The 25,073-nt window shown below is 41.2% G+C and overlaps 1 protein-coding gene across 1 annotated transcript in view; it reads right to left on the bottom strand.

Annotated features, from left to right (window-relative positions):
• Positions 1-25,073, bottom strand: part of Col12a1 (collagen type XII alpha 1 chain) — a 128,651-nt gene that overhangs the window by 53,617 nt on the left and 49,961 nt on the right. The window contains exons 17-34 of the mRNA XM_042687119.1: positions 24,624-24,773; positions 24,303-24,422; positions 24,030-24,194; positions 22,745-22,891; positions 18,800-18,939; positions 17,923-18,052; positions 15,933-16,075; positions 15,153-15,282; positions 12,863-12,999; positions 10,632-10,761; positions 9,389-9,528; positions 8,376-8,508; positions 8,243-8,269; positions 7,092-7,234; positions 4,138-4,267; positions 3,741-3,880; positions 3,259-3,388; positions 1,324-1,466 (exon numbers count right to left, since the gene is read on the bottom strand). Coding sequence (XP_042543053.1) covers positions 1,324-1,466; positions 3,259-3,388; positions 3,741-3,880; positions 4,138-4,267; positions 7,092-7,234; positions 8,243-8,269; positions 8,376-8,508; positions 9,389-9,528; positions 10,632-10,761; positions 12,863-12,999; positions 15,153-15,282; positions 15,933-16,075; positions 17,923-18,052; positions 18,800-18,939; positions 22,745-22,891; positions 24,030-24,194; positions 24,303-24,422; positions 24,624-24,773 — 2,378 coding nt within the window. The remainder of the gene's footprint in view (positions 1-1,323; positions 1,467-3,258; positions 3,389-3,740; positions 3,881-4,137; positions 4,268-7,091; positions 7,235-8,242; positions 8,270-8,375; positions 8,509-9,388; positions 9,529-10,631; positions 10,762-12,862; positions 13,000-15,152; positions 15,283-15,932; positions 16,076-17,922; positions 18,053-18,799; positions 18,940-22,744; positions 22,892-24,029; positions 24,195-24,302; positions 24,423-24,623; positions 24,774-25,073) is intronic.

The following is a 25,073-nucleotide window of genomic DNA, read 5'->3' as shown; positions in this document are numbered from 1 at the left end:
TCTACCTGGCCGTGAACCAAATGCTTCCTGAGTCTTTGGTTAGTCAGCATAATGATATTGACAATGAAAGGCTGAGCCTAGACATGTCAGAACCCCCGTGTCTTTTCCCCTGTGACCTGCCCAGGCCGCGCTACTATGTGCCCTCTACCCTCAGAACTCCCTTTCCAAAGAAGTCCTTAACTCTTAGTTGCTTCCATTTTCTCTCGTGGATGTGTATGAGGAAACTTCACCAGTACAACTTCTAGGGGTAACAATATTTACCCCAAAAACATCCTGAATGTTCTCATGGGAGAAGGGACTTCCCTACCTGAGCCAGAGGCTGACTTTCCATTAAGATAGAAGCAATTCCTTAGGGTAGATAAGGGTAACTTGTCTAAATCTGTCCAAGTAACACATGGACAAGGAGATTAATACTTTTACTGAAAACACATGTTGCTCATTACCATTTACTAATTATGCATGTGCGCGCACACACATACACACACACACACACGTACACATGTGCCAGTACTAGGGCTTGAACTCAGGGCCTCTTTCTCTCACTTGGCTTTTTTGCTCAGGCTGGTGTTCTATCACTTGAGCCACAGTGTTACTTCTGACTTCTTATTGGTTAATTGGAGATAAGAGTCTCACATACTTTCATGCCCAACCTGGCTTTGAACTAGGATCCTCAGATTCCACCCTTCTATGTAACTAAGATTACAGGTGAGAGCTACCACACCAGGCTCATTTGTTAATCTTTGCTTGCTCACTATTTATCTTTGCAAAAACTTGTAAGTTAAATTAGCCTATACATTGATTTTTCTCCTCTTAAGTTATTCAAATACTCTTTCTAGTCACCTTATAATTTCTGATTTGTAAATTATCATTCTAATGACAAAAGTGAATTGAATTATGACTTGAAGAGAGACTGCAATTTCTAAGAGCTAATAAAGGCACACTTTGGCATATTTTCCTAACAAGGGCATTTGTACCTTCTAACAAAGCCCATATTGACAAAGCTTAGCAATGATTTGCATCTATTACTGAAGTTTTCAACTCAGAACTAATTTGCCTACTCCTAAAGTTCTTTGTCTTGAGTAACCTTGTAATTGACATACCTGTTTTCATTCATCAAAAATAATCACTTAGGAATTCTACACTGGTGTGTTTGTGGTTTGTCTTCTCACACGCTATCCAACATGACTCATGCATGTGCTGACATTCACTGGGAAATGCAGTTTCTATGACAAGCAATGATACACCAATAACTGGCTCACTGCTCGCAGCCAGCGGAGGCCAAAGCAGAATGTACAAAGTCCTTACAGTGGCAGAATTACTTACAGATTCCGAGGGTCTTGTGCCAGCCACAGGAGTATACACAATGCGATACTGCTGCACAGGCCCGGGTGCAGGGTCCCAGCGGACGTCCAGGCTATTGGGTGTGGGATTATACACTTGCACATTTCTTGCTAGACCTCTCACCACTGAGGAAATAAAAGCCAATGCCTGTGTCTTAAGTCTGATTCCGAGCTTTTCAACACTTTCCCACAATTAACACCATCATAGGAGAAAATACCTCTCCGCTTTAAACTTCTATCTACACACAAAAGCACATTGAAATGCTCCAAATCCAGTCAGTCAAAATCAGCCAACTGTGGTGTGTGTCGATTAAGATGGAAGCAAGCAAAACAAGTCAGGTAGAGTAGAAGAATTGGACTGGCCAGAAAGGTACGTAGGATAAAGGAAAGAGAGAGGCTGGGAAGGTGGCTCAGTAGTAGAGCGCTTGCTTTGCATGCATGAGGCCCTGGGTTCAATTCCTCAGCACCACATAAGCAAAAAGAAAAAAGTTGGAAGTGGTGCTGTGGCTCAAGTGGTAGAGTGCTAGTCTTGAGCTGAAGAGCTGAGGACAGCGCCCAGGCCCAGAGTTCAGGCCCCACGACCGAACCAAAAAAAAAAAAAGGAAAGAGAAAAGGAAAAGGAAAAGAAGCTTCAGTTTCCACAGAAAATGCAAAGCAGAAGGATTTTATAGGGCCTGCCTTCTAACTATGGGAACTTATATATAAAATTCAATCAGCTAACTTCAGTCATTCTTGCTGGATTCAACAAAATAGCCACAGAATCACTTCTGTGATTAAGAAAAAAGGCACACAGAAACAGAAATAAGACACATTCATTTCTCAACTTCCTTCAACAAAGACTTAGAGAAGTTCATACATTAAATCCATACGAGCACCAAACCCCAGTTTAGCCAATAATATCATCTTTCTAGACCACTAATCTTCCACCAAACAAAGCCACCTATATACTTAAAATGCAAAGACCTAATTGCAAGTATGGACAAAAGCTTTAAACAGGACTTAAAGCAAGTAACAAAAACTTTTAGGCTAATTTTTCAAGAAATTTCTTTAACTCCAAAAAGCACTTTACCAGCAAACTAGAGAAATGCATAATCAAGTAATATAATGGATAGATCTCAAAAACTTAGACTGTGAAACCTATTGTGAAATGGGGTCTCACACAAATTTATTAGACAGAGCAAAACTCAATTTAAAAATTTGAAAAATAAAACTCTCTGAGTGCTGAGTGCTTAACCCCAGGGACTAATGTTCCCTTAACTTTATTTTTCCTTAAAGCTGGCACTTTACTACTTGAGCAATACCCCTACTTCTGGTTTTTTGCTGCTTAACTAAAGATGAATCTCTCAGATATGTCTGCCCAGGCTGGTGTCAAACTGCTATCCTCACATCTCAGCCTGGGCCCTGGTGCTGGTAACTCACACCTGTAATCCTACCTACTCAGGAGGCTGAGATCTGAGGATCACGGTTCAAAGACAGCCTGGGCAGGAAAGTCCGTGAGATTCTTATTTCCAGTAAACCACTAGAAAATCGGAAGTGGCACTGTGGCTCAAGCAGTACAGCAATTGCCTTGAGCTGAAGAGCACAGGGACAGCACCCAAGCCCAGAGTTCAAGCCCCACAACCGACCAAAAAAAAAATCTCACCTTGGGTAGCTAGGATTATAGGTGTGAATGCCCAGATCAAATTTTTAATGAAAAACAATAACTAAAATTGTGCACTAGTAAATATATACACCTTTAATGAATCCATAGTTGTCATTTAAAAATCAAAACATATGAGTTCATTCACCAAAAAGTTAACCACCATCAGTAGTGTCTGAGAGGTTTATATGGATTATTATTATTATTATTTTATGGTTTTAATTTTCCCATTTGGATGCCTCTCCAATAGAAAGTTCATTGTCTTGCTCTCTTACTTACACGTCCTTCCTGTGTCGGAGGTGCGGCCCCCATCGCCCTCGGTGTAAACAGGAACCACGGTGATGGTGTATGGGGTATCTGGCTGAAGATTCCTAAGAATGGCATAATTGGTATTCCCAGGGATTGGCACCTAGAGATTTGAATAAAACACAGAGCACTTGATTTGGAAAAACGTGGAAAGGAAAGAACACTTCCAACCGTATCATAGTAGTTGCTTTCAAGTGAACTGTTACACAAAATAATGACTGATTTATAACCCTTACTTCCTCTTTGTTACTTTCCAGAATGAATATTCTTCTCGCCACCACCAATCCCACCATCTTCCCTCTCCCCGTACTCTAAGACATCACATATTGGCCCTTCGTGGAGTACTACTGTGTTCATAAGAACTTCTTCAGTTCTAAAGCAAATGGATGAACTCCTTCAAGTCATTTGGCTGTGGTTTAAACAAACTACCATTTTTCACCACAGTAAATATGTACCAATTCCTCGGGTCCTCCAGCTGTTGGTGCATAGAAGAGCTTGTACTGTCGAGGGTTTCCCTCCGCGTGATCCCAGCGCACGCTCAGGGTGCTTGTAGAAGGGTCGTACACTCTCAGGTTCCTCACAGTGTTCAAAGGCTCTGAAATGCACAGAAATCACTTAGCAGAGACCAGGTGCTGGTGGCTCGCATCTGTCATCCTAACTTCTCAGGAGGCTGAGATGTGTGGTTCCAAGCCAGCCAGGGCAGGGAAGACCATGAGGCACCAAAAAACTGGAGCTGGAAGTAGATTGCTAACCTTGAGCAAGAGAGCTCAGGGACAGTGCCGAGACTCTGAGTTCAAACGCCACGACTGGTACAAAAATAATAAACGCTGGAAGGAGTGTGGTCTAACTTACTTGTCTTGCCTCTTCCAGTCATCCTGCCGCCCTCCCCATCAGGATACAGGGAGGACACAGTGATGGTGTAAGGAGTGTCTGGCTTCAGCCTCTGCAAGACCACGCTGCTCTGCCGTCCACCTATAGTGGTCTAGGGAAGAACAGGTTTGATAAGTATTAGCTCATCATGTTCTCTCCATCTCTCATTACTCCTGCTACAGAATAATTGGGTGAACCCTGTGCCAAGTCCTGCGGGGATGTCCCCATGGAAAGCTTACTATCTTTCGTATCTTATGGTATCATTGTAAATATAACATATATACCTTAGAATAAAGAAAGAATTCCAAGATGTATATTGGTGACCTTCTCCATCATCAGAACCACCTGTTTCTTTGAGAACATCAAAATAAATGGAACCCAACAGCATGGAATACTTTGAAACTAGAAGTTACCCACGAAGGATTATGTCTTTCACATTCACCCAAGTTGACGCTTCTTTCATTCTTTCACTGAGTGGTAAATGATTACATAGAAAAAGAAATTATTTATTTCCTTATCCTTTATCCCATTAGAGGGTATATGGATTGTTTACAGCTTTTGGCTATTACAAGTAAAGTTGCTCTGAATGAAATTAAATAAATATACATGTGCATACTTCAATTGAAATAAAATAAAACTGTATGTAAAATTAAATAAATTGGTGACCTTAAAAAGATATTTCAACCTGGAAGCTGCCAGTACTGCAAAGTCTCATCCAAAACACATTTTTTCAGAACACTTCTCCCCCCCCAAAAAAAAAAAATTTAATCACAAGTGAGCTACAAAATGACGTAAGACATCCAAGAGCCAAGAGCTGCATGATTTGAAAGGCTCCACACCGTTCTGTATTATTCTTACAGATGTTCTTTACTTGCTCTAGAAACACACTGAAGTGATTTGGTCAAAGATCCATAGCTTTTAGTGTTTCCTCAGAACACTGCCATTCTCACAGTATTCACTGTGTAGCGAGGTGGGCAGACCCTTTGCCAATCGTGCACTGGCATGCACTGCCTGGTACCACACTTGAGGTACAAAGCTCTTCAGTTCCCTCCAGTTATGGAGTTTGAAGGCTTCCGTACTCGTTGCTTGGGGCCATCTAGCTTCCTTGATGAAAGGAAAATTGTACAATTTGTTAACAGTCTACTGAATTCAGACATTCGTGCCATATTAATTAAAAGCACATGAAAATGGCATGTTGCCCACAAGGAGAGCATCAGGAGATGCACTGGTACCAACCAGATGTTTTCCGATTACACCCATCCACCCACGTGCTTCCAGCTGCAGAGGCAAGCTCAGGGAAACATTACAGTCATGCTCGATATGAACAAGGGGGACTACAGCAGCCAATTTCAAAAGTAATGAATGTCTGACATTATAAAAGGAAAGAAGTGTCCATGTTAGTACAAGCCATCTTTAGAAAGCTTTGATTTATAACGAATGAGGAATGATCTATTGAGGACAACCAGTCTTACAAAGTAAGCCAAAGGGTGTCTACTAACTTCTCCCATTCACTCTCCAAAATAAATCTGGTATTAATGATTTATTACTTTTAGTTTATTCATAAAGCAGCATTAAAATGGAGTAGAAGAGTTTCTGATCCAGCTATTTGTCCCTGCTAAATGCAGGAACAAATAGCGACCTTTGCTCTCACAACTCAACCCCTGGGAGCATCTCTGAACCAGGAAAAGAGGAGATTTATGTTCTAAAGCTCGGGAAGTTTGATGATTGAAAATAAAAAACTCATATGTATACTCAGGAGATGTTATCCCTTCATACAAGCACGCACCCACACACACATACACATTCATGACATACACACATGCATATATACATACATACATATCAGTAAAGTTCTTGACATTACTAAAAGAGATATTTGAAGTAAATCTGAAAGTATTACCATATCTGTATAGATATCATATAGTTTCTGCACATAAGAAATCTAGGTATGTCTAGTCATGCACCTTACAAAAGACAAAGATGGTAAAACTCAGACACACAGCTGAAGTTAGTGAGGTGAATGGACAAAGGCTCTACCTAGGAGGGAAGAATGGGAAGATAAAAAAGATGACAGTTGAGATTATAGTCTCATCATCTTCCTGGGGGTGCTTCTATTTGAATAATATAAAAATGATAAATATTGTCAGATGAATTTCCAGGCCTAAAAATACTAGATCTAGAAGATACTCTATAAGGAAATTGATTAAAATCCATCATCTGCAGGTGTGGAAATATCACATGAAGTTCCTTGTATAATTAATGTATGTTAACACAGATATTTGCTCTTTTCACTCTAATGACACAGTACGTTTATGATTTTTTTTAAAAAAATGAGAGTCCTGAGGTTTGAACTCAGAACCTGGCCACTGTTGAGTTATCAGGATTATAAGGGTGAGCCACAGGTACCCAGCTCAAGCTTACAAAATTTTAAGGAAAGAATTTTCAGTGTTTCCAATGATTTGTATCTTAGTCAGAAACAAAACACTGATGACTAAAATCTCCAGATTCTTTTAAAAGAACATAACAAAAAAGATACCCTATAACATGCAAATGCAGAATGATTGGGATAAGTGAAAGAAAATAAACCTTCTAAGTAGGTTTAGCAAGCTTTCAGTTCTTTGTTAAGTTAGATAGATGAGATCTACATGGACTCAAAAACTATCCAGACATGAATAATCGAGTGCTAATCATTTGTGAGAGACAGGTAGGTGCTTTGAAGTGAATGCCTGAAACTATGAGGCCACTCTGAAAAGCATCACTAGGTTTCCATGCCAACTGTGCTGGCTGAGCACCAGCGGTAGTCCCAGGAGCCCATTCAACACGGGGACTCATGCATTCCTCGAAAAATAACTATGACTAAACACTGAGGGAGAAAGAGATTTGGAGAGAAACAAGTAGAATCTCTCCAAGTGAAAGGGTTTTACAAAACGAATTACCGTTTGCTCATTTCCTTCCCCTGTGGAAGGCTGGTAAGTGATCCTGTACTTCTGCACACGGCCACTAGCAGGGTCCCATTTAACCGTCAAGCTGTTTGATGTTGCATTGTAGACCTGAAGATTTCGTGGGCCACTTTTGGGAGCTGAAAGAAGATTGCGGACAACAGAGTGAGCACACAGGACAACGTCTCCCCACTGCACACCCCGAAGTATGTATGGCTCCCAAGGAAACCAAAAGAATTGAGCTCAACAATTAAATGTGAGCTTCTAATGAAGACGGCCATCGACTCTTCAATGACAGGCTGATGCAGACTGAATGTATGAACCCACCCATATAGTTAAAGCTCCAGACTTAAGACAATAGGGTCTTCCAACGGTGATTGTGAGAGTAGATGATGGAGGGATCTCAGAAGGGGACTGGCTTCTAGAAGAGGTGACTTGATAGCTCATCTCTCCCAGTCATGGGATAGTACAGGGAGAAGGCAGCTGTACAAGCTGGGAACAAAGCTCTCATGACCAGGAACAGAAGAGGCTGAGATCTTCATCTTGAACATCCCCTTCTCCATAATTAACAAGAACATAAACTTTGCTTGTTGAAGTCATCTAGCCTGACGTTTGTTATAGCAGAACACACTAACTGATACCTTCTTCAACCAATGCAAGTAATACTAGTTCAGGGGTCAAGCCTGCTTAAAAGAGGCCCTGATGAAGGGTAGAAGGGGGAAGAAGGCAGGTAATAACTCATTGTATATGTTGCAGAATTAAGAAATATAAGGGAAGGAGTCGGTCCAAGGGTGAGGAAGGTGAAGATGTGATGACACAGATCAAAATGCATTGTATATATAACTGCTTTGGTCAATGGCAAAAAATAATTCAATACATAACCTGAAATTCAGGTAATTAAGGGAAGGGGGCAGCTAAGAGGGGTGGGTGAGAATGTTGAAAGGGGTTGATCAAGATACCCTGTAGTCATAAACTACTTTAGTGACTGGCAACTCCTTTGTATAACTACTTAAAGATAATTTTAAAAAATTCCAAAACAAAGAGGCCCTGCCCAACACTAATCAGCAGCCTGCTCATGATGTATTCCAGGGTATTACTTGTGCACTTGTTACTTTTTGTGCAAGCAATTCAGCAACCTAAATTCGTACCTTGGGTGGTTAAGGGTATCAGGCGCACTAGAAGAAAACAGAATAGGGGAAACAGTATTAATACATCTGTGGGTCTGTTTTGCAAAACTTCACTTTAAACTATTAACAGACAACCTGAATGCTGAACACCTACGTGTGCGCTCACTGCCAGTCAGGTCATCACTCTCTGACTCGTCAGGGTAGATGGCAGTAATGGAAACGTCATAGAGAGTATTGGGGTTCAAGTTTTCAAACACCAAGGTATTTTCATCTCCATTTAAGATGGTCTAGGAGAGAGAGGACAAAAGAATATGCACACAAAAATCAAGAATTCTGGGCTGGGAAGGTGGCTCAGTGATAGAGCGCTTGCCTTGCATGCATGAGGCCCTGGGTTCAAGTCCTCAGCACCACATAAGCAAAAAGAAAAAAGCCGGAAGTGGCGCTGTGTCTTGAGTGGTAGAGCGCTAGCCTTGAGCTGAAGAGCTGAGGGACAGCGCCCAGGCCCAGAGTTCAAGCCCCACAACCAGACCCCCCCGCCAAAAAAATCAAGAATCCTTTTATGAGCCAGGAGCCGGTGACTCACACTTATAATCTTAGCTACTGGGATCTGAGGCTCACAGTTCAGTGCCAGCCTGGGCAGGAAAGTCCATAGCACTTTTATCTCCAATAATCGCCCCCACCAAAAAAAAGCCAGAAGTGGAGCTGTGGCTCAAGCAGTAGAGCACTAACCATGAAAAAAAAAGTTCAAGGACAGAACCCAGGCCCTATGTTTAAGCCCCAGAACTAGAACCCCCCCAAAAAAACAGAAAAAAATTCATATTACAAAAAAAGAACAGAAAAAAAGAATTAATATTATACATATTCAGTGGCATTTGTTGGCATCATTTGGAAGAGATGATCCTGCATTCTTATGCTTACATGAGCCTAACAATCTCTAGTAGGAAACTAGGGACACAGTTCAAGTGGTAGAGCATCTGCCTAGCAAATGCAAGGCTCTGAGTTCAAACCCCAATGCCACCAAAATATATATGTGTATATGTGTGTGTGTGTATCACTATTAGGAAAACATAATTATCTGGCTAATAAAGTACAATCTATTTCACTCAGGCTTTCCTAAAATTCAATGTACACAGAGAGAAACAGAAACAGAGATAGAGACAGCACTACCTCCATTTTATCTGAGCTGCCAGTTGGCGCCCAGGTTATTCTGTAGAGAGAGACGTCTGAAGCGCCATGCTCCCAGGTCCCTCTGAAGCTCTCTGGGGTGACCTCGGTTAGCCTTAGATTGGTTGGAGCTGGAACAGGTCCTATTGCAGAAAAAGCAGGCCTTAGTTTTTAACTTTGAACTACAAATGTAATCTAATATACTAGAACAGCTTTGTTTTTATTTTCAGTGGGCATGGAGAACATTGAATGAATGCATTTGGAGCCAATATTTTACCAATTCAGTTCCTTTGAAAAATAACCCCAGCTACTCAGGAGATTGAGACAAGAGGAACACAGTACAGGCAAAAGTAAGTAGACCCTGCCTGACAAACAAGCTGAGTCAGTAATTCTAGCTACTTAGGAAGCTGAGGGCTAGAGGATAATGATTTGAAACCCAGTCTAGTCAACAAGTTTCCATAGTCCCATCTCAACCAATAGCTAGCTCAGCTAAGTGGTACACACTTATCATCCCAGCTATGGTAAGTAGCATAAACAGAAGGATCATGGGCCAGACTGACCTCAGCTAAATTGGGACCATATCTCAGAAATAACCAGAGCCAAAAAGGGCTGGAGGCATGACTCCAATAGTAGAGCACTTACTTAGCCAACACCAGATCTTGAGTTCAATCCTCAGTAACACACAAAACTAGTAATAATGATTAAAAACCATTCCTCCTGTCGCTTTTTATCTTTTAATGGAAAGATTAGAAATATTTAATTTTATATACAGTTCTCAGTATGCTTTGTGAACACTGTTGGCTCTAGGCTTCATTTTTTTATCATTATTTGGATTAGGTTATTATTGAACACTTATTTCATAATTACATTCTGAGCACTGGATTAAACTGTTATGTGCCAGACTCTGCACTGGAGAAACAATCTGTGGAAAAATAAATATCTCTGCTTTCTGAAGGGAGAAAAAAAAACAACTCTTTACAGGACCACAGCTGGGCACTGGTGGCTCACATCTGTAATCTTAGCTACTCAGGAGGCAGAGATCTGAGGATTGTAGTTGCAAGCAGCCTGGGAAGGAAGGTCCATGAGACTCTTATCTCCAGTGAACCACCAAAAAGCCAAAACTGGAGGTGTGGCTCCAGTGGTAGAGTGCCAGCCTTGAACAAAAAAAAAAAAATAAGAAAGCCAAGCCAGTGGAGTTACATATGAATACAAAATATGGCTCCAATGAAGCACGGACAGGACTCACGGGTGGTCTCCTGCTCGGTCGCTGGCGGGGATTCACCCTCGTCGTACACGGCAGACACGCTGACTGTGTACTGGGTTTGGGAGAAGAGGTCTTTGAGTGTGGTGCTGGCTCGCGATCTATCCACCTCCACCTGGAACGGCCACAGAGCAGGGGAAAGACTTCGTTAGACCCTGGGCCTGGTTTGACTTCTCCCCAGTGCTGCCTGTCCCTCTCAGCATAACAACAGGAGCGCTAGGTTACAACACCAAAGAAAAGCAGACATTTTCAATGTGCTTAAGAATCCAACTGGACTGAAGGAGAATACACTTAGCGGAGAAACCCAAAGGCTTCTGAATATCTAAAATACTACTTATCAAAACAGAATTCCAGGAAATGAAAACATGGTGTTTTGATGATGGAGGAAGGAAGGGTGAACAAATGCAGTCGTAGTATTCAATATACACTCTGCAACAAATGACCTATGCAACTTATGGGGGGGGGGGATGAGGAGGAGGAGAAGAGCAAAGGAAACATTGTACTCATTATCTGACTTAAAGCATTATAATCCCTTTGTGCAACTCTTTAATAATAACAATAAAAAATATAATTTAAAAAAGATTCTATAAACTGGACACCATTCAACTGTTTCCAAAGTGGAAACGTATCTAACCCAATTGCTTGGCAAATGATGACTGGATATGAATTCAAATAACCTCTTATCTCTTTAAGTCAGTACCTTGTTTCTTTCAATTTGCTGCCCATAAGATCTTTCTGAGGCCCCAACGCCTTTATACCCCTTTGGAAATGGAAAATCAGAATGGAAGGAATGGGCTCGTAAGTATAAATTAGGTTTTGTAAAATCCACAAATGAACTGCATGTCTAAATAATTGACTGGTTGGAAAAACCATTTCTATGTTCCAAAAATGCCTGTGAGAGTCTCACATTAATATTCATTCAGTCTACCCAAGTTGTAAATGCATTTGCTTGGGAAGTTCCCTCAGTTTGTCCCTCCTTTGAATCAGCTGTCATTCAAACAGCTCTACCCAATCATCATCTCCCAAAGGGCCACTCTTCTAACTCTGTGTCCTTTCTCCTTACCTACTCAACTGTCCTGTCTTTTTCAATTATCTGACAATCTTCCCCCTCTTTTTTCTGAGATGCTTTTTATTTTTAGAAACATCATGACATTTTGTAGACATTCATAGAAAGTAGAGTACCATATAAGGTATCTGGATGAAAAGAAAATACCATTGATCCAGTAACAAATGATGTGGAAGCAGGGCGCTAATGCCTTATGCCCGTCATCCTAGTGTCTCAGGAGGCTGAGGTCTAAGAATCACAGTTCAAAGCCAGCCCAGGCAGAAAAGTCAGTAAAACTCTTATCTCCAATTAATCAGCAAAAAAGCTAGGAGGAGAGGGTTCAAATGCTAGAGTACCAGCCTCGAGTGAAAAAGCCAAGCCAAAGTTCAAGGCCCTGAGTTCAAGTCCAAGCACCAGCACAAAAACAATAACAAAATGATAGTTTTGAGATTACCATTACACAGCAGATCATTTTTAAACTAAATCCAATGCAGTTCAATATATTGCTGATTTTCAAAAAGTGCTTCAATAACATTGTAAGTTTTCAACTCTACATTAATAATATAACAAGTATTCAATGGGGTGGCTCATTTCTGTAATCCTAGCTAGTATTCATTGAGCTGAGATCTAAGAATCAAAATTCAAAGCCAGCCCGGCAGAAAAGTCTGTGAGACAGTTATATACAATGAACTACCAAAAAAAGCTGAAAATGGATATGTGGCTCAAGTGGTAGAGCACGAGCCTTGAACACAAAAGTTCAGGGATAGCACCCAGACCCTGAGTTCAAGCCCCAGTACTGGCATAGAAAAAGAAATAATATACCATAAGAAGTATTCATATATTATTGTCTATACTTGGTAGAGTTATTGTGTTAAGCTTTTTTATTTTCTTCTGTTGATCCTGGGGCTTGAACTCTGGGCTTGGGCACAGTCCCTGTGCTCTTCAGCTCAAGGCTAGCCCTCTACCACTTGAGCCATAGCACCACTTCCAGTTTTCTAGTGGTTTATTGGAGATAAGAGTCTCACGGACTTTCCTGCCCAGACTGGTTTTGAACTGTGATCCACAGATCTCAGCCTCCTGAGTAGCTAGGATTACAGGTGTGAGCCACCGGCACACGGCTTGTGTTAAGCTTTTTAAGAAAACAAATAACCCTTTCTCATCTTCAACCTACCTGTTTGAAGTCCTCTTCTGGAGTCTTGTAGCGAACAAGGTACTTGCGCACTTTCCCGAGCACGGGCTCCCAGACCACGTTCATGCTGCTGTGAGTCACGTCTCTCAGTCTCAGATCCTGAGGTTGGGGTAAAGGCACTGGAGAAGGCAAGACATTACATCCAGATGTGGTTCTCAACCACAAATCTCTGAAGCATCCACACAAGCTTTCAAGAAGTCTCGTGGAGAAAACTTAAAGATACTCAGTGAAACACTTGGAAATGATTCTCATGACAATAGTGCTCTGATCCATAATCCACCAAAAAGAGGTGGATTCTTCTTATGAATCCAGTGAAAACAGGATGTGAATTTTATCACCTAGCTGTATATCACACAGATATATATTTTATCACACAGCATCTTGTTTATAGAGTGAGTGTCTCCCACTCTATGTAAATAATTTTCTGTTAAGCCATAGTAGATGAGAATTTACCATCAATGTACAAATCACATTTCTTCAAATAAGAAGATTCTATCATTAGGCCCTGCATTCAAACTCTAATTACTGTCAAAGAAGAGAGAGAGTGGTAAGAGGAGAAGAGATGGGAGGGAAAGTGGGGGAGAGGGGAGGAAAACAAGAGAGAAAGGGAGGGGAAGAGAGGGTGAAGAAGAGAGGAGGAGAGGAGAGGGAGGGTGGGAGGGAGGGAGGGTAGGAGGGAGGACAGAAGGAAGGACAGAAAGAAAGGAGGGGGAGGAAGGAAGTGAAGGAAGGAAGGAAGGAACGAAGGAACCAAGGAAGGAACGAAGGAAGGAAGGAAGGAAGGAGGGAGGGAGGGAGGGAGGGAAGGAAGGAAGGAAGGAAGGAAGGAAGGAAGGAACAAAGGAAGGAAGGAAGGCAGGCAGGCAGGCAGGCCAACCAGATGAGTTACTTATCCTTAAGAATATGATAGCAAAACAATTGACTATGAGTGTGAAGTTAGTTCCAATAAGTTTGTAGGAAAGCTATCGATGCATAACTGAGTAGAAGAAAATCCAACTCACAAAATTCTAACAAGTCTAACAAAATTTTGCCTTAGACAAGTACAATGTTTATGAGGCATTCCTCCTTAGAGCCCACTTGACTATTTCTCGTCTCTCAATTCAACTCTGCACATCCGACCTCCTGGGTCACTATGCATGCATCCACCCTTCTGCACCTCCAATCTCATCAGTGTCTGTCTGCCTTTTTCTCCACCCTCTTTTCCTCCACTATTGCGGTCCAGCTCTACCGGAATCTGAGGTCCCATATATCTTTCATCCTAGTATGAGCCTTCAGCATTTCCTCTCAATACTCTTGGATCACAGACTTCTAATCTGAGCTGGGTCCCAACTTTCCATCTGACACTAGCAAACTTCCACAGACCGCCAGAGACCACCAGCCCTGGCGGTGTCTCACATCTTAAAGATAATGAATAAGTATGTCCTTGTATCCATGAATTCTGACTGTACTACCTCTTTCTCCTCGCTGCTCTACCTTCAGCTGCTTTTATCCCCTTGAAGCTTCTCTGAATTTCTTCATTTCCTTAGAAATGTGGGCATAGGACTCGTCAAACTTCAAAGCCAAATACCTGTCCTAGGATGTTCACTTTTCTAAGAATGAAACCAAACTAGGAAAGCAAATAGCTTTCTTTTACGACTTCTTAAAAAAAAGTCAACCTTAATACTCAGTAAAACAAACTAGAAATACAGACTGCCAACCCTGGAAGAATACACACATAGAGATTGCTTTGTATTATTTAGTGGTGTATTCCCAAAGTGTACATACTGGCATATGATAGGAGATCAATAGGTTTTGGGACTGGGTAAATTGATCAATTGATATAAGTGAAAAAGACATTTCTGTTCTCATAGTTTCTTCTTCAACAAGAACTCAGAACATCTTTTATCTGAACTTCAGATATCTTCCTCCAAAACTACATTCAATTCTCCTGTTCTCATCCATCCTATATATGTACTGTATTTCCTGGGTCTAAAACAAGATTAGTTGTAAGCTGCACCATTAATTCTCATTCTGTACCTTCGTTAGCACCTTGCCAGCCAATGGTAAGATACCATTGAGCAGACATCCCAGAATCCCCTGTGCTCCATGTGGAAAACCAATGTGAATCCTAGAACCAATTTATGTGAAGATTCTACCATAAAATCTGGGATCAAGGTATTTGTTCTCAAATATGATTTGGCAAAGCAATAACTATAATTTATATGTGAATTATCAAACTGTCACTATTATTATGTAAAAAAAAGATTCTAATGAACATTTAGCTGCATCTTACAGGTGACTTCCCGAGCCGTGGCAGGTTCACTAGTGAGGTCATGCAAGACAGCCTGGACGGAGACCTCATACTCAGTGTTGGGAAGGAGGTCAGTGAGCTCCACATCATTCACTGTTGGCCCCACTCGAATCTGTGTGTGAAAATGCAAAGGGGAGACACTCAGGTCAAGTGTGTCCACTTACCAGAGCCAGTTAAAGTCTATTTGTCCACACGAGATTACAACATATCTTCTACTTTTCATTTGTAAGATTTACGTTTCTTGTGGCACTGGTGGCTCACACCTGTAATCCTAGCTAGTTGGGAGGCTGAGATGGAACAAATTCCAGGTCACTGGGGACAGAAAAGTGTGTGAGGTTCCATCTTCACGGAGAGAACCTGTACCCCATGGCATCTTGCCTATCATCTCAGCAACCCCAGGGAGGCTAAAAATAGGTGGACTGCAGACTCCCCAGCAGAAAGCAAACCCTATCTCAAAAGCAGCCAGCACGAAATAGGGCTGGAGGGGTGCTTCAGTGGCACGGTACTTGTATAGCAAGTACTTGACCCTGAATTCAAACCCCAGTACTATTATAAAAAGAAAGAAAGAATTCCATTTCTTTGTTTCATGCCAACATTTTGTAAACTCGGTTGCAGATCATGAACTTAACTTTTTTTTATTTTGTTTTTGTTTTGCTGTATGTAACATTACAAATTAGATCAGAAATGACTGCCATGTAATGGGAGCTATAAAGCTGAAAACTCTTCAGAAAGCCCATGGGTGCAGAAACAGACATGGCTCACCTCTTTGGGTTTGGTAGGTTCCGGGGCCTTCACAGGGTGGTGTGTCACGGTGTAGCCAGTGGCGCCTCCCACAGGCTGCCACTGTACGTGCATGGTGGTGGGACCAACGTCATAAATATTCAGGCTAACGACAGGAACCGGCACTACAGAAACATGGAAGCTGCCATCAGTCTCGTTCCTTCCATCCACTTGGTTTTGACCCATTGTTTCTCACTTTGATGATATTTACATATACTAACTCGAGAATGAGTGGCTCAAAAACTTGAGGTAACCCTTCCTCCATCCTCCTTATACAAATCCAATCTCACTGGTCCTTGCATGTTGCAACCATTACACAGAGGAAGACATGTTAAAGTTCAAGTTGCAAATGACATTACAGCAACTGGAGAAGTGGCTCAGGTGGTAGAGTGACAGCTGTGAGTGAAAAAGCTGAGCAAGAGAGCAAGGTTCTGAATTTAAGTCCCAGTACCAGTGTACCAGTGTACGTACACACACACACACACACACACACACACACACACACACAAGCTAAAATAAACCCTAGCTTCCTGACACTTTATTCGGTGGTACTTCCTTAACTGGACCATTTTTGTTCTTCTGTCAGGATTTCACACACAAATACCAAGTGCTGTACTTTATTTTCAATTTCTTGAAAAAATAAGTAAAAGGATATAGCCAAGTGTTGGTGGCTTATATCTTAATCCCAGCTACTCAGGAGGCTGAGATCTGAGAATCTCAGTTCAAAGGCAGCCGGAGCAGAGATAGCTGAGAGCCTCTTATCTCCAATTAACAAACAAAAGCTAGAAGTGGAGGTATGGCTGAAATAGAAGATCACCAGCCTTGAGCGAAGAAGTCAAGCAAGAGTATGAGGCCCTGAGTTCAAGCCCCCATACTGGCACAATATATAAATAGCTAGAGGGTATCCCACATTAAAAAATAGAGAAGAAAGGACTTATAAACATTTTAATTCAAGCTTACGAGTTCAATAAAAAGTCTACAATCTTTTCTTCACTTAACACCCATGTAGGTTTCAATATTTTTGTTCAAAGATTGATATAAAACTTTTAAGGCCTTTGTATATCACCTTCCTAATAATGATACAAAACTTAAATTAAAAACAAAGTCTTCCCATTGTAAAGTACATCTTTTCCATCTCTTGAGGACTAATGAAAAAGGATCCTGAAAGAAGAGATCTTAACAAGGACCCGTGTTCTCTCCTTCCTCTTACAAATGGCTTCCTTTCTGCCCCCTGATGTCTAGCCAAGAAAGAAAAATCTAGTTCCATATTACCTTGGAAACCTTGCCAGGAACAGGAGCAAAAAAAACCATCCCTGAAAGCTCTGCTCAAAGTCAAAGCTATCACACCTTCACTAATAAAAGCCAGAGGCCAGAAGAAAAAAAAATAGGAATATTTCATTGATAATAGGCATGTGTGACCCTCCGAGGAGGTAAAACAAGTCATCTCTGCAAGCAACTCTTCCTAGGCTAAAGTCCATTACTCCCATGATGCCTTGCAATACCTTAACCTGGAAGAACTTAATCACTTAGTAAAATGTCACTATTAGAGTAAGGGTTAAAGGATTATCCTCTTGAAAGATCAAATTGCATTTTAAGACATTTTCTTGAGAACAGAAAAGCCCATGAATACCCATGTTAAAGCTATTTTCCCTCTAAATTATTACAGCCATGGCCTCCCAATTCCACCATGTGATGTTGTATCAACAGGAGCAACCAGAAAATGTGGGGGGGGGGGGGGCGGGGGGGGAGATTGTATTTGTTGAACATCTGCATGAAATAAAGAACACTTGAGAAATATCTGTTGAACATGTATTGAATAAAAGAATGATTTTAAAGGCTGGCAAATATCTGAGATGGACCATCAGCTCTAAAAATAGAATGCTGAGAAAATCAATCTCTCTCTCTCACTCTCTCGCTCGCTCTCTCGCTCTCTCGCTCTCTTGCTCTCTCTCTCTCTCTCAATCTGACTTACAGGTTTTCTCTGTGCCCTTCAGAGGCTCACTGTATTCATCTTCCACCACAGAATACACATTAACAACATATTCAGTCTCAGGCTTTAGGTCTTTCAATACAGTGCTGGTGTCCAGTCGACTCACATAAAACTAGGGGGAGAAAGTTAAATGTTAAAAATACATGTGATACAGTCAGATCCCTTCCTTCTACTATGTTTGCAAGGCAGTTCACCTGCACAGAGTCCAGAAGTTGCTCTGCAGGAAGGTCTCTTTTTGTCTCTCTCATTTTTGGAAAACTACTAGCTCACAGTGCAATCATAGGTAAGTAACATAATTTATACTCCCACCTGTTGTGTCCTTCCTTGCAAAACAAGTGAGTAAAACTAGATCATCTTTCATATTCCTTGTCAACTCGGTAGTTCTAGTATAAACTCATGAATAAATCAATATCTTAAAACTAATTGTAATTTTAAACATCAGGTAGATGGTTGGGCGCTGGTGGCTCCCGCCTGTAATCCTAGCTACTCAGGAGGCTGAGGATTTCAGTTCAAAGCCAACCTGGGTAGGAAAGTCCGTTGTGGCTGAAAGTGGTAGAGTGCTAGACTTGAGTGAAAATGTTCAGGGACAGCACCCAGGCCCTGAGTTCAAGCCCCTTGACAGACAAAAATAATAAATAAATAAATAAATAATAAAAATCACATGGATGCTGTATAATTCTGGAGAACTTGTAAGGATTTAAGCCAAGTTCTATTCCCATGTCCAAACAGAAGTGGCTGCCTCCCAAGGAGGAGAAACATGTCCCCTCCTCTTTCCGCAGTCTGTGCCTCTCCCCTGCAAACCTGCACCTCCAGGGCCCAATCTCCATGAGTGACCAATGATAGAGGGCTGTCTACTTACTTCTTGACGTTTCCCTCCAGAAACAGGGTAGTATTCCACCTTGTATCTGTCCACGCTGTCAGAAGGAGGAGTCCAGCTCACTCTAAAAGAACGATGAGTTCTCTCAGAAATAATTAAGTTAGAAGGTGCTTCCAAGTCACCTACATGTGAAACAAAGCGCAGAAATATTCTCATTAACCCAGGGTCGTGGTAATCGTTATTCATCAATAACTGATGCTGTTTCAAGTTAGAATAAAACAGGGATGATCTCCATAGTGGAAGTTTTTATATCCTTTGTTTTTTGTTGTTTGGGGTTTGGGGTAGGTTTTTTGTTTTGGGGGATTAGGGAGAGTTTTTTTTTGGGGGGTCCGGTCGTGGGGCCTGAACTCTGGGCCTGGGCGTTGTCCCTCAGCTCTTCAGCTCAGGGCTAGCGCTCTACCACTTGAGCCACAACGCCACTTCCGGCTTTTTCCTTTTTGCTTATGTGGTGCTGAGGAATCGAACCCAGGGCCTCATGCGTGCAAGGCAAGCACTCTACCACTGAGCCACCTTCCCAGCCCCTAGGGGGAGTTTTTGTCAGTCATGGGGCTTGAATTCAGGACCTGGGTTCTGAGCTCTTTCACTCAAAGCTTAGCACTCTACCACTTTGAGCCACAGCACTACTTCCAGGTTTCTTTGTGGTTAATTGGAGATAAGAGTCTAATGGACTTTCCTACCTGGGCTGGCTTTGAACCGTGACCCTCAGATCTCAGCCTCCTGATTACAGGCGTGAGCCACCAGTGCCCAGCTACATGCTTCTTTTTATGCAGTAAACACAAAGTCGGTAGGGAGGCCCACTGCCCATCTGACCCTCAGAAGGCATAATGAGAGCTCAGGTGCTTAGCTCCAGAAGATTCAAACCTGAGTTCATCATCTTTCTTTCAACCTGTCCATTTCGTCTTTGAGACACCACCAGTTAAACAATTGCTCCAACCCAAAACCTCCGAGTCATCCTCGAGTACTTCCTCTCTACAATCATACAGGTAATCAATCAATCTGGTCCCAACAGCTGAGTTTCTCCATTGTCTCAGTCAAATGGAGATACCACTCAAATCCATTGGCCTCGCTGCCATTTTTATTATACATAGGATAAAATTATATTTTTTAATGTTTAAATACCATAGGCAAAAGTGATGTCTTGTGAGGATAACATTGCTTTTTTTTTCTCTTTTGTAGTACTGGGCTGAGGTTTGAACTCAGGGCCTTGCTCTTGCTGTGCAGATGCTCTAGTTCTGTTGCTTTAGTTACATTTCAGATAGGATCTTTCATTTATGCTGGTGGCAGCCTATACCACATTCCTCCTATTTACACTTCATGAATAACTCAGATGAAAGACATACACTACAGCATCTGTCTTATTGGCTAAGACGGGAGACTAGCTAATTTTGCCAGGCTGGCCCCAAACTGTAATTCCCAACTTGGGAATGAGCACAACGAATTCATTCTAAAATTGGTGTCTTAGTCATGTTTAGGAGCCTTATAGAGTTGGGTGGTTTTTTACTGCCTATTTATTCTGTAATAGACAAGCTAATGCTTTCCACTCAAGAAAGAGTACAAAGGAGGACTGAAAGTGTGGCTCAAATGGTACAGTACCAGTCAGAAGCATACAAGCTGAATGAGAGCTCAAGATCATTAGATCAAGCCTCAGTACTGGCACAAAAAGTAAATGGGAAGGGAGGGGAAGAGAGGAGGAAAACAAACAAGTATTGTAAATTATGTAGACACCCCACTGCCTAAGATTGTGCTCTATGGGTAGATAGGAGTGACAGCTACAAAACAATATCTAGAAAAATAATAAAAACAATGAGATATTTACACTTAATATTACCAGAAGGAAGATGTTCTAAATAATCATTTAAAAAGAAAAAAAGTGAGCCATTGTCTCCATGAATGTGGCAAATTATTTTCATACAAACTCCTTCTCCTTCCTTTAGAAACCAGAACTGGGGTGGGGGGAGGGGCAGATTCATTCCTAATTTTCTAACTTTTATTGTACTTTGAGTCATAGACAAGCTTGCAAAATTATCAAGCAGCTTTACTGTCTGGGAAACTAGAACAAATGCAACTATTACATAGTTGATTTTTTTAAAAAAAAGAAAGGAAAATAGATAAAAGATGGTTTCATCCTCACTCAAAATTCTCTCCAACTGAATAAAGCTACAACTCTCTCAGCTATTCCAGAGCCAAGAACGTACAAATTTTGGCTGCCCAGCTGGTCTATTTCTCCAGGGAAAAGGTCAGTCTGTTGTTCAAGATCCAAAAGAGAAAATTTGCAAAAGTTTGGAGAGAGAAACTCAAGAAGACACAAAAATATATGCTTCTGCCACATAATTCTCTAAACACATCCCAACTTTTCCAAAGCTGTAACAAATTCAGGAAGGATGGTTTTACCATAATCTACTGGGAGTTAAGAGAAATTTTCTAATATAATAAACACCATGATGTTTATGGTTAATTTTCCAAAATCCTTCTATATTGGTGCTCAGTATATTTTTCCTATGATTTATACAAACATTAACCATTCTGTATTATTTCTGTCATGGCAAGTTCAAGTCTATAATGTTCTTATAAATATATTATAAATTATAAAGATGGCTTATCCATGAGTACTTTTTCAAAGACCCATTAAAAACATCACTCACCATTTGATCCTAAGTCACATAATTTCTCTAAATCTCAGGTTCTCTGCCAGTGAAGAAAGATGACATAATTTCTAAAAGTGCAAATTCTAAAACTGTAACTCTCCTTCCTCTTTCAGGTGACAAATGTAAAGTCAAATCTGGATTTGACTATAGTGAAGCCAAGCAAATCAGACAGTCATGGGTCTTGAACTCTGGGCCTGGGCACTGTCCCTCAGCTCTTGAGCTCAAGGCTAATGCTCTACCACTTGAGCCTTAACACTACTTCTGGTTTTCTGGTGGTTCATTGGAGATAGAGTTTCACGAACTTTCTTGCCTGGGCTGGCAAGATCCTCAGATTTCAGCCTCCTGAGTAGCTAGGATTACAGGCATGAGCCACAGGCACCCAACAATACCTTTCTTCAAATTCTATTTAAATTAGGAATTTGGAAACAGATACCACACTTTAGAAAATAAAGTCTATCAACAACTCCAATTAACTAGCAAAAAGCTGGAAGTGGAAGTGTGACTCATGTGTACAGGACCAACTTTGAGAGAAAAAGACAAGTAAGAGCTAGAGGTACCCCCCCCTCAAAAAATGAAGATAAATGCAGTAATTCTCCACTGGGAGAATCTTGCCCTTAGCAGACAGTTAGCAAAGCCAAATTAAAAAATCAGCAACAACGTTAGAGAAAGAAATTCAAGAAGGAACATTCCAAAATATATATCCTTTATCCTCAGTGTGTGAACTTTCCTTACCAAAATACCTGTTGAACTCCTTCTAACTTGTCCAAAACCCACATAACTGCATAATCTCCATGTCATGAAAAAGAACTTCCTCAGCCAGGTGCAGGAGCTCACACCTATAATCCTAACTACTCAAGAGGCTGAGATCTGAAGATCATGGTTCAAAGCCAACCCGAGCAGGAAAGTCTGTGAGACTCTCATTTCCAAAAAACACCAGAAAACTGAAAGTGGTCTGTGGCTCAAAGTGGGAGAGTGCTAGCCTTGAGCTCAGGGACAAGGCCCAGGCCCTGAGTTCAACCCTCCCGATCAACCAAAAAAAAAAAAAAAAGAACTTTTTATATAATAAGGTTCATTATTTTATCATCCATTTTCCAAAAACCTTCCATTTGAGTGGTCGCAATCATAAAGGTATCTGGGATGGTCCCATCTCATGGTAATACTGCTGATATCAGAGAGTCAGGTATTTCTAAACATTTTACCATGCACAAAACAACCGTCTTCCCTATCCAGAAAATAATGATGAGCCGTGCGGAGGATGAGAAGCTGGGGAGGGTGCACTCACCAGGCCCTTTGACACTGTTACACAGGTTAATGGTGAGGTCATCCACGATGCTGGAGAGCGACCCAAAATCAGCCACGTTGTATGCATGGATATCATCTGGGTCCGTGGCAATCATCTTTAATTCAACTTCATCAGCATTCTTAATACCTTGCAAAACAGAATGGACACATTAAAAGAGTCTTTCTGAAAATAATACGGAATGAGGCAAATGTTTTAGAGCTTTTTTGATTGATGGCTGCTTTAGGCAAACTATGAAGGATTAATAACTTATTAACTAGGAGATATATATGCATGTATGTATAAAAAATTATAATTTCCCTTCAGGAATAGAATGATTAACAGTAGGTATAATATGGAAATAAAGAGTAGTGTAATCTAAAAGATATTCTGAATTGTTTTCCTCTAAATGCTTCTAGGATCAATGTTTTATCAATAAGTAAAGTAAAATAATAGATATCAATAAATTAAATAGCAAAAATAATAGATATCAAAATAAATGCAGAGCCAGGCACTGATGGCTCATGCCTGTCATCCTAGCTACTCAGAAGGCTGAGATCTGAGGATTGTAGTTCAAAACCAGCCTGGGCAAAAAAAGCTTGTGAGGCTCTTATTTCCAATTAACTAGCAAAACTCTGGAAGTGAAGGTGTGGCTGAACTGGTAGAGCACCAGCTTTGGGTAAAAAAGCCAAGCAAGAGCTCAATGCCCCAAGTTCAAGTCACAGTAGTAGTACATGTGTGTACAAATAATGTGTGTGTGTGTGCACATGTGTATGGTCCAGACACCTGTGGCTCACACCTGTAATCCTAGCTACTCAGGAGGCTGAGGAGGCTGAGATCTGAGGATCACCAGTTCAAAAAGCCTGAGAAAATTGTATCTCCAAAATAACTAGCTATAACTAGGGCTATGATGCTTAAGGCACTGAGTTCACGCTCTAGAACTAGCCAAACATTAAAAGTAAAATTTAAAAGTAGGCATGATTCTCTGGAAAGCCAAACAGGAATTCTCCCAAATCTCATTCATAGAACAGTCTTCCTTTGAATCTATTACTTTCTTTTTAACAGAAAAAAAAAGAAAAGGAAAAGGAAAAAGCCACATAGTTGGGTCTTACCCCAAGAAGAAAAGAAAATGATGCATTCACTTCCTGGCCTATCATTTGATAAATTGTGTGATGGGAAATCTCTTTCTCTCCTGCTTCTGATAATATTTTTCTACGTACCAAAAAAAAAAAGAATGTCCTTAGCACATTCTCGACCCTTTGACATAGTTCTCCCTGTCAGTATTTACCAATAGCAAAAAGCTCCACGCCTTCATCCTTGAGTTTCTTGGATGGAGCCTCCACGTCGTCTTGTGATTTCCCATCAGTTATGAGAACACCAATTTTTCGAGCGCGGGGCCTCATGCCAGCTTGGGTCTTGAAGCTCTGCTGGCGAATGAAATTCAAAGCCATGCCTAGGGGGTGGGTGCAGGGTTTAAAAAAAAAAAAGAGCCAGTCACATCCTTTCCAGCCACAGGCTTGATCAATCACCCAAGCTAAACCAGCCCAGAGTCCTCACTCACCTGTGAGGGTGTTGCCTCCTTTATAGGGTAAGTTCGCCACGGCCTGCAGCAAGCTCTTCTTATCTCTGTGAGCATTTAAATGCCACTCTGTTCTGGGGTCTCCACTGTACTGAGCAAGGGCTAAAATAATACCAAAGTATTACGGGAGAAGGGTGGAAGGGTTGATACTGAGCAAGATGCACTGTCCCCAGAAACCGACTTATGGAATTGAAATCTCTTTGTACAACTACATCAAGATGGTTTTGTTAAAGGGAAAACATAATAATAAAACAAACTAATGAAAAGAAAATGTCAAACATCTTCTGTAGTGGCAGGACCTACCAATTTGTACTCTTTTGGGGCCAATCTCAAAGACTTCCACAATGCGAGAAATGAAACTCCTCACAGTTCTAAAATTTGCTCGTCCGATACTCCAGGATCCATCCACCAGCAACACAATGTCTGCTTCAGCTCTGGTCAGACACTCCATCCCTGACACACAATTGTGAGATGAACAATTAGGGAACACACTGTCAGTGAGTTAAACATCCTAGCCATCCTCTTGTTAGTATTGCTTGCTTGAGTGGTGCAGCTCAACTTAATGATTCGGAGGGTATCTTTGAATTATTCATCACAAACATCATCTGGAAGAATCAGTTCCTCCAAAGATCATGGAGTACAGTTCTGTCCTTGCTATGATGACATAAGCCCTGGAGACTAGAATCAGACCACTGCTGTCCATTTGAAAAGCTCATACACTCAAGTGGAACATGCATAACTAGCTAACAACAC

The sequence above is a fragment of the Dipodomys spectabilis genome, unplaced genomic scaffold (assembly GCF_019054845.1).
Source record: "Dipodomys spectabilis isolate Male_0828 unplaced genomic scaffold, ASM1905484v1 ptg000102l, whole genome shotgun sequence".
NCBI lineage: Eukaryota > Metazoa > Chordata > Mammalia > Rodentia > Heteromyidae > Dipodomys > Dipodomys spectabilis.
The sequence above is the reverse complement of the archived record's forward strand: the minus strand, read 5'-3'. Positions and strand labels throughout refer to the sequence as shown.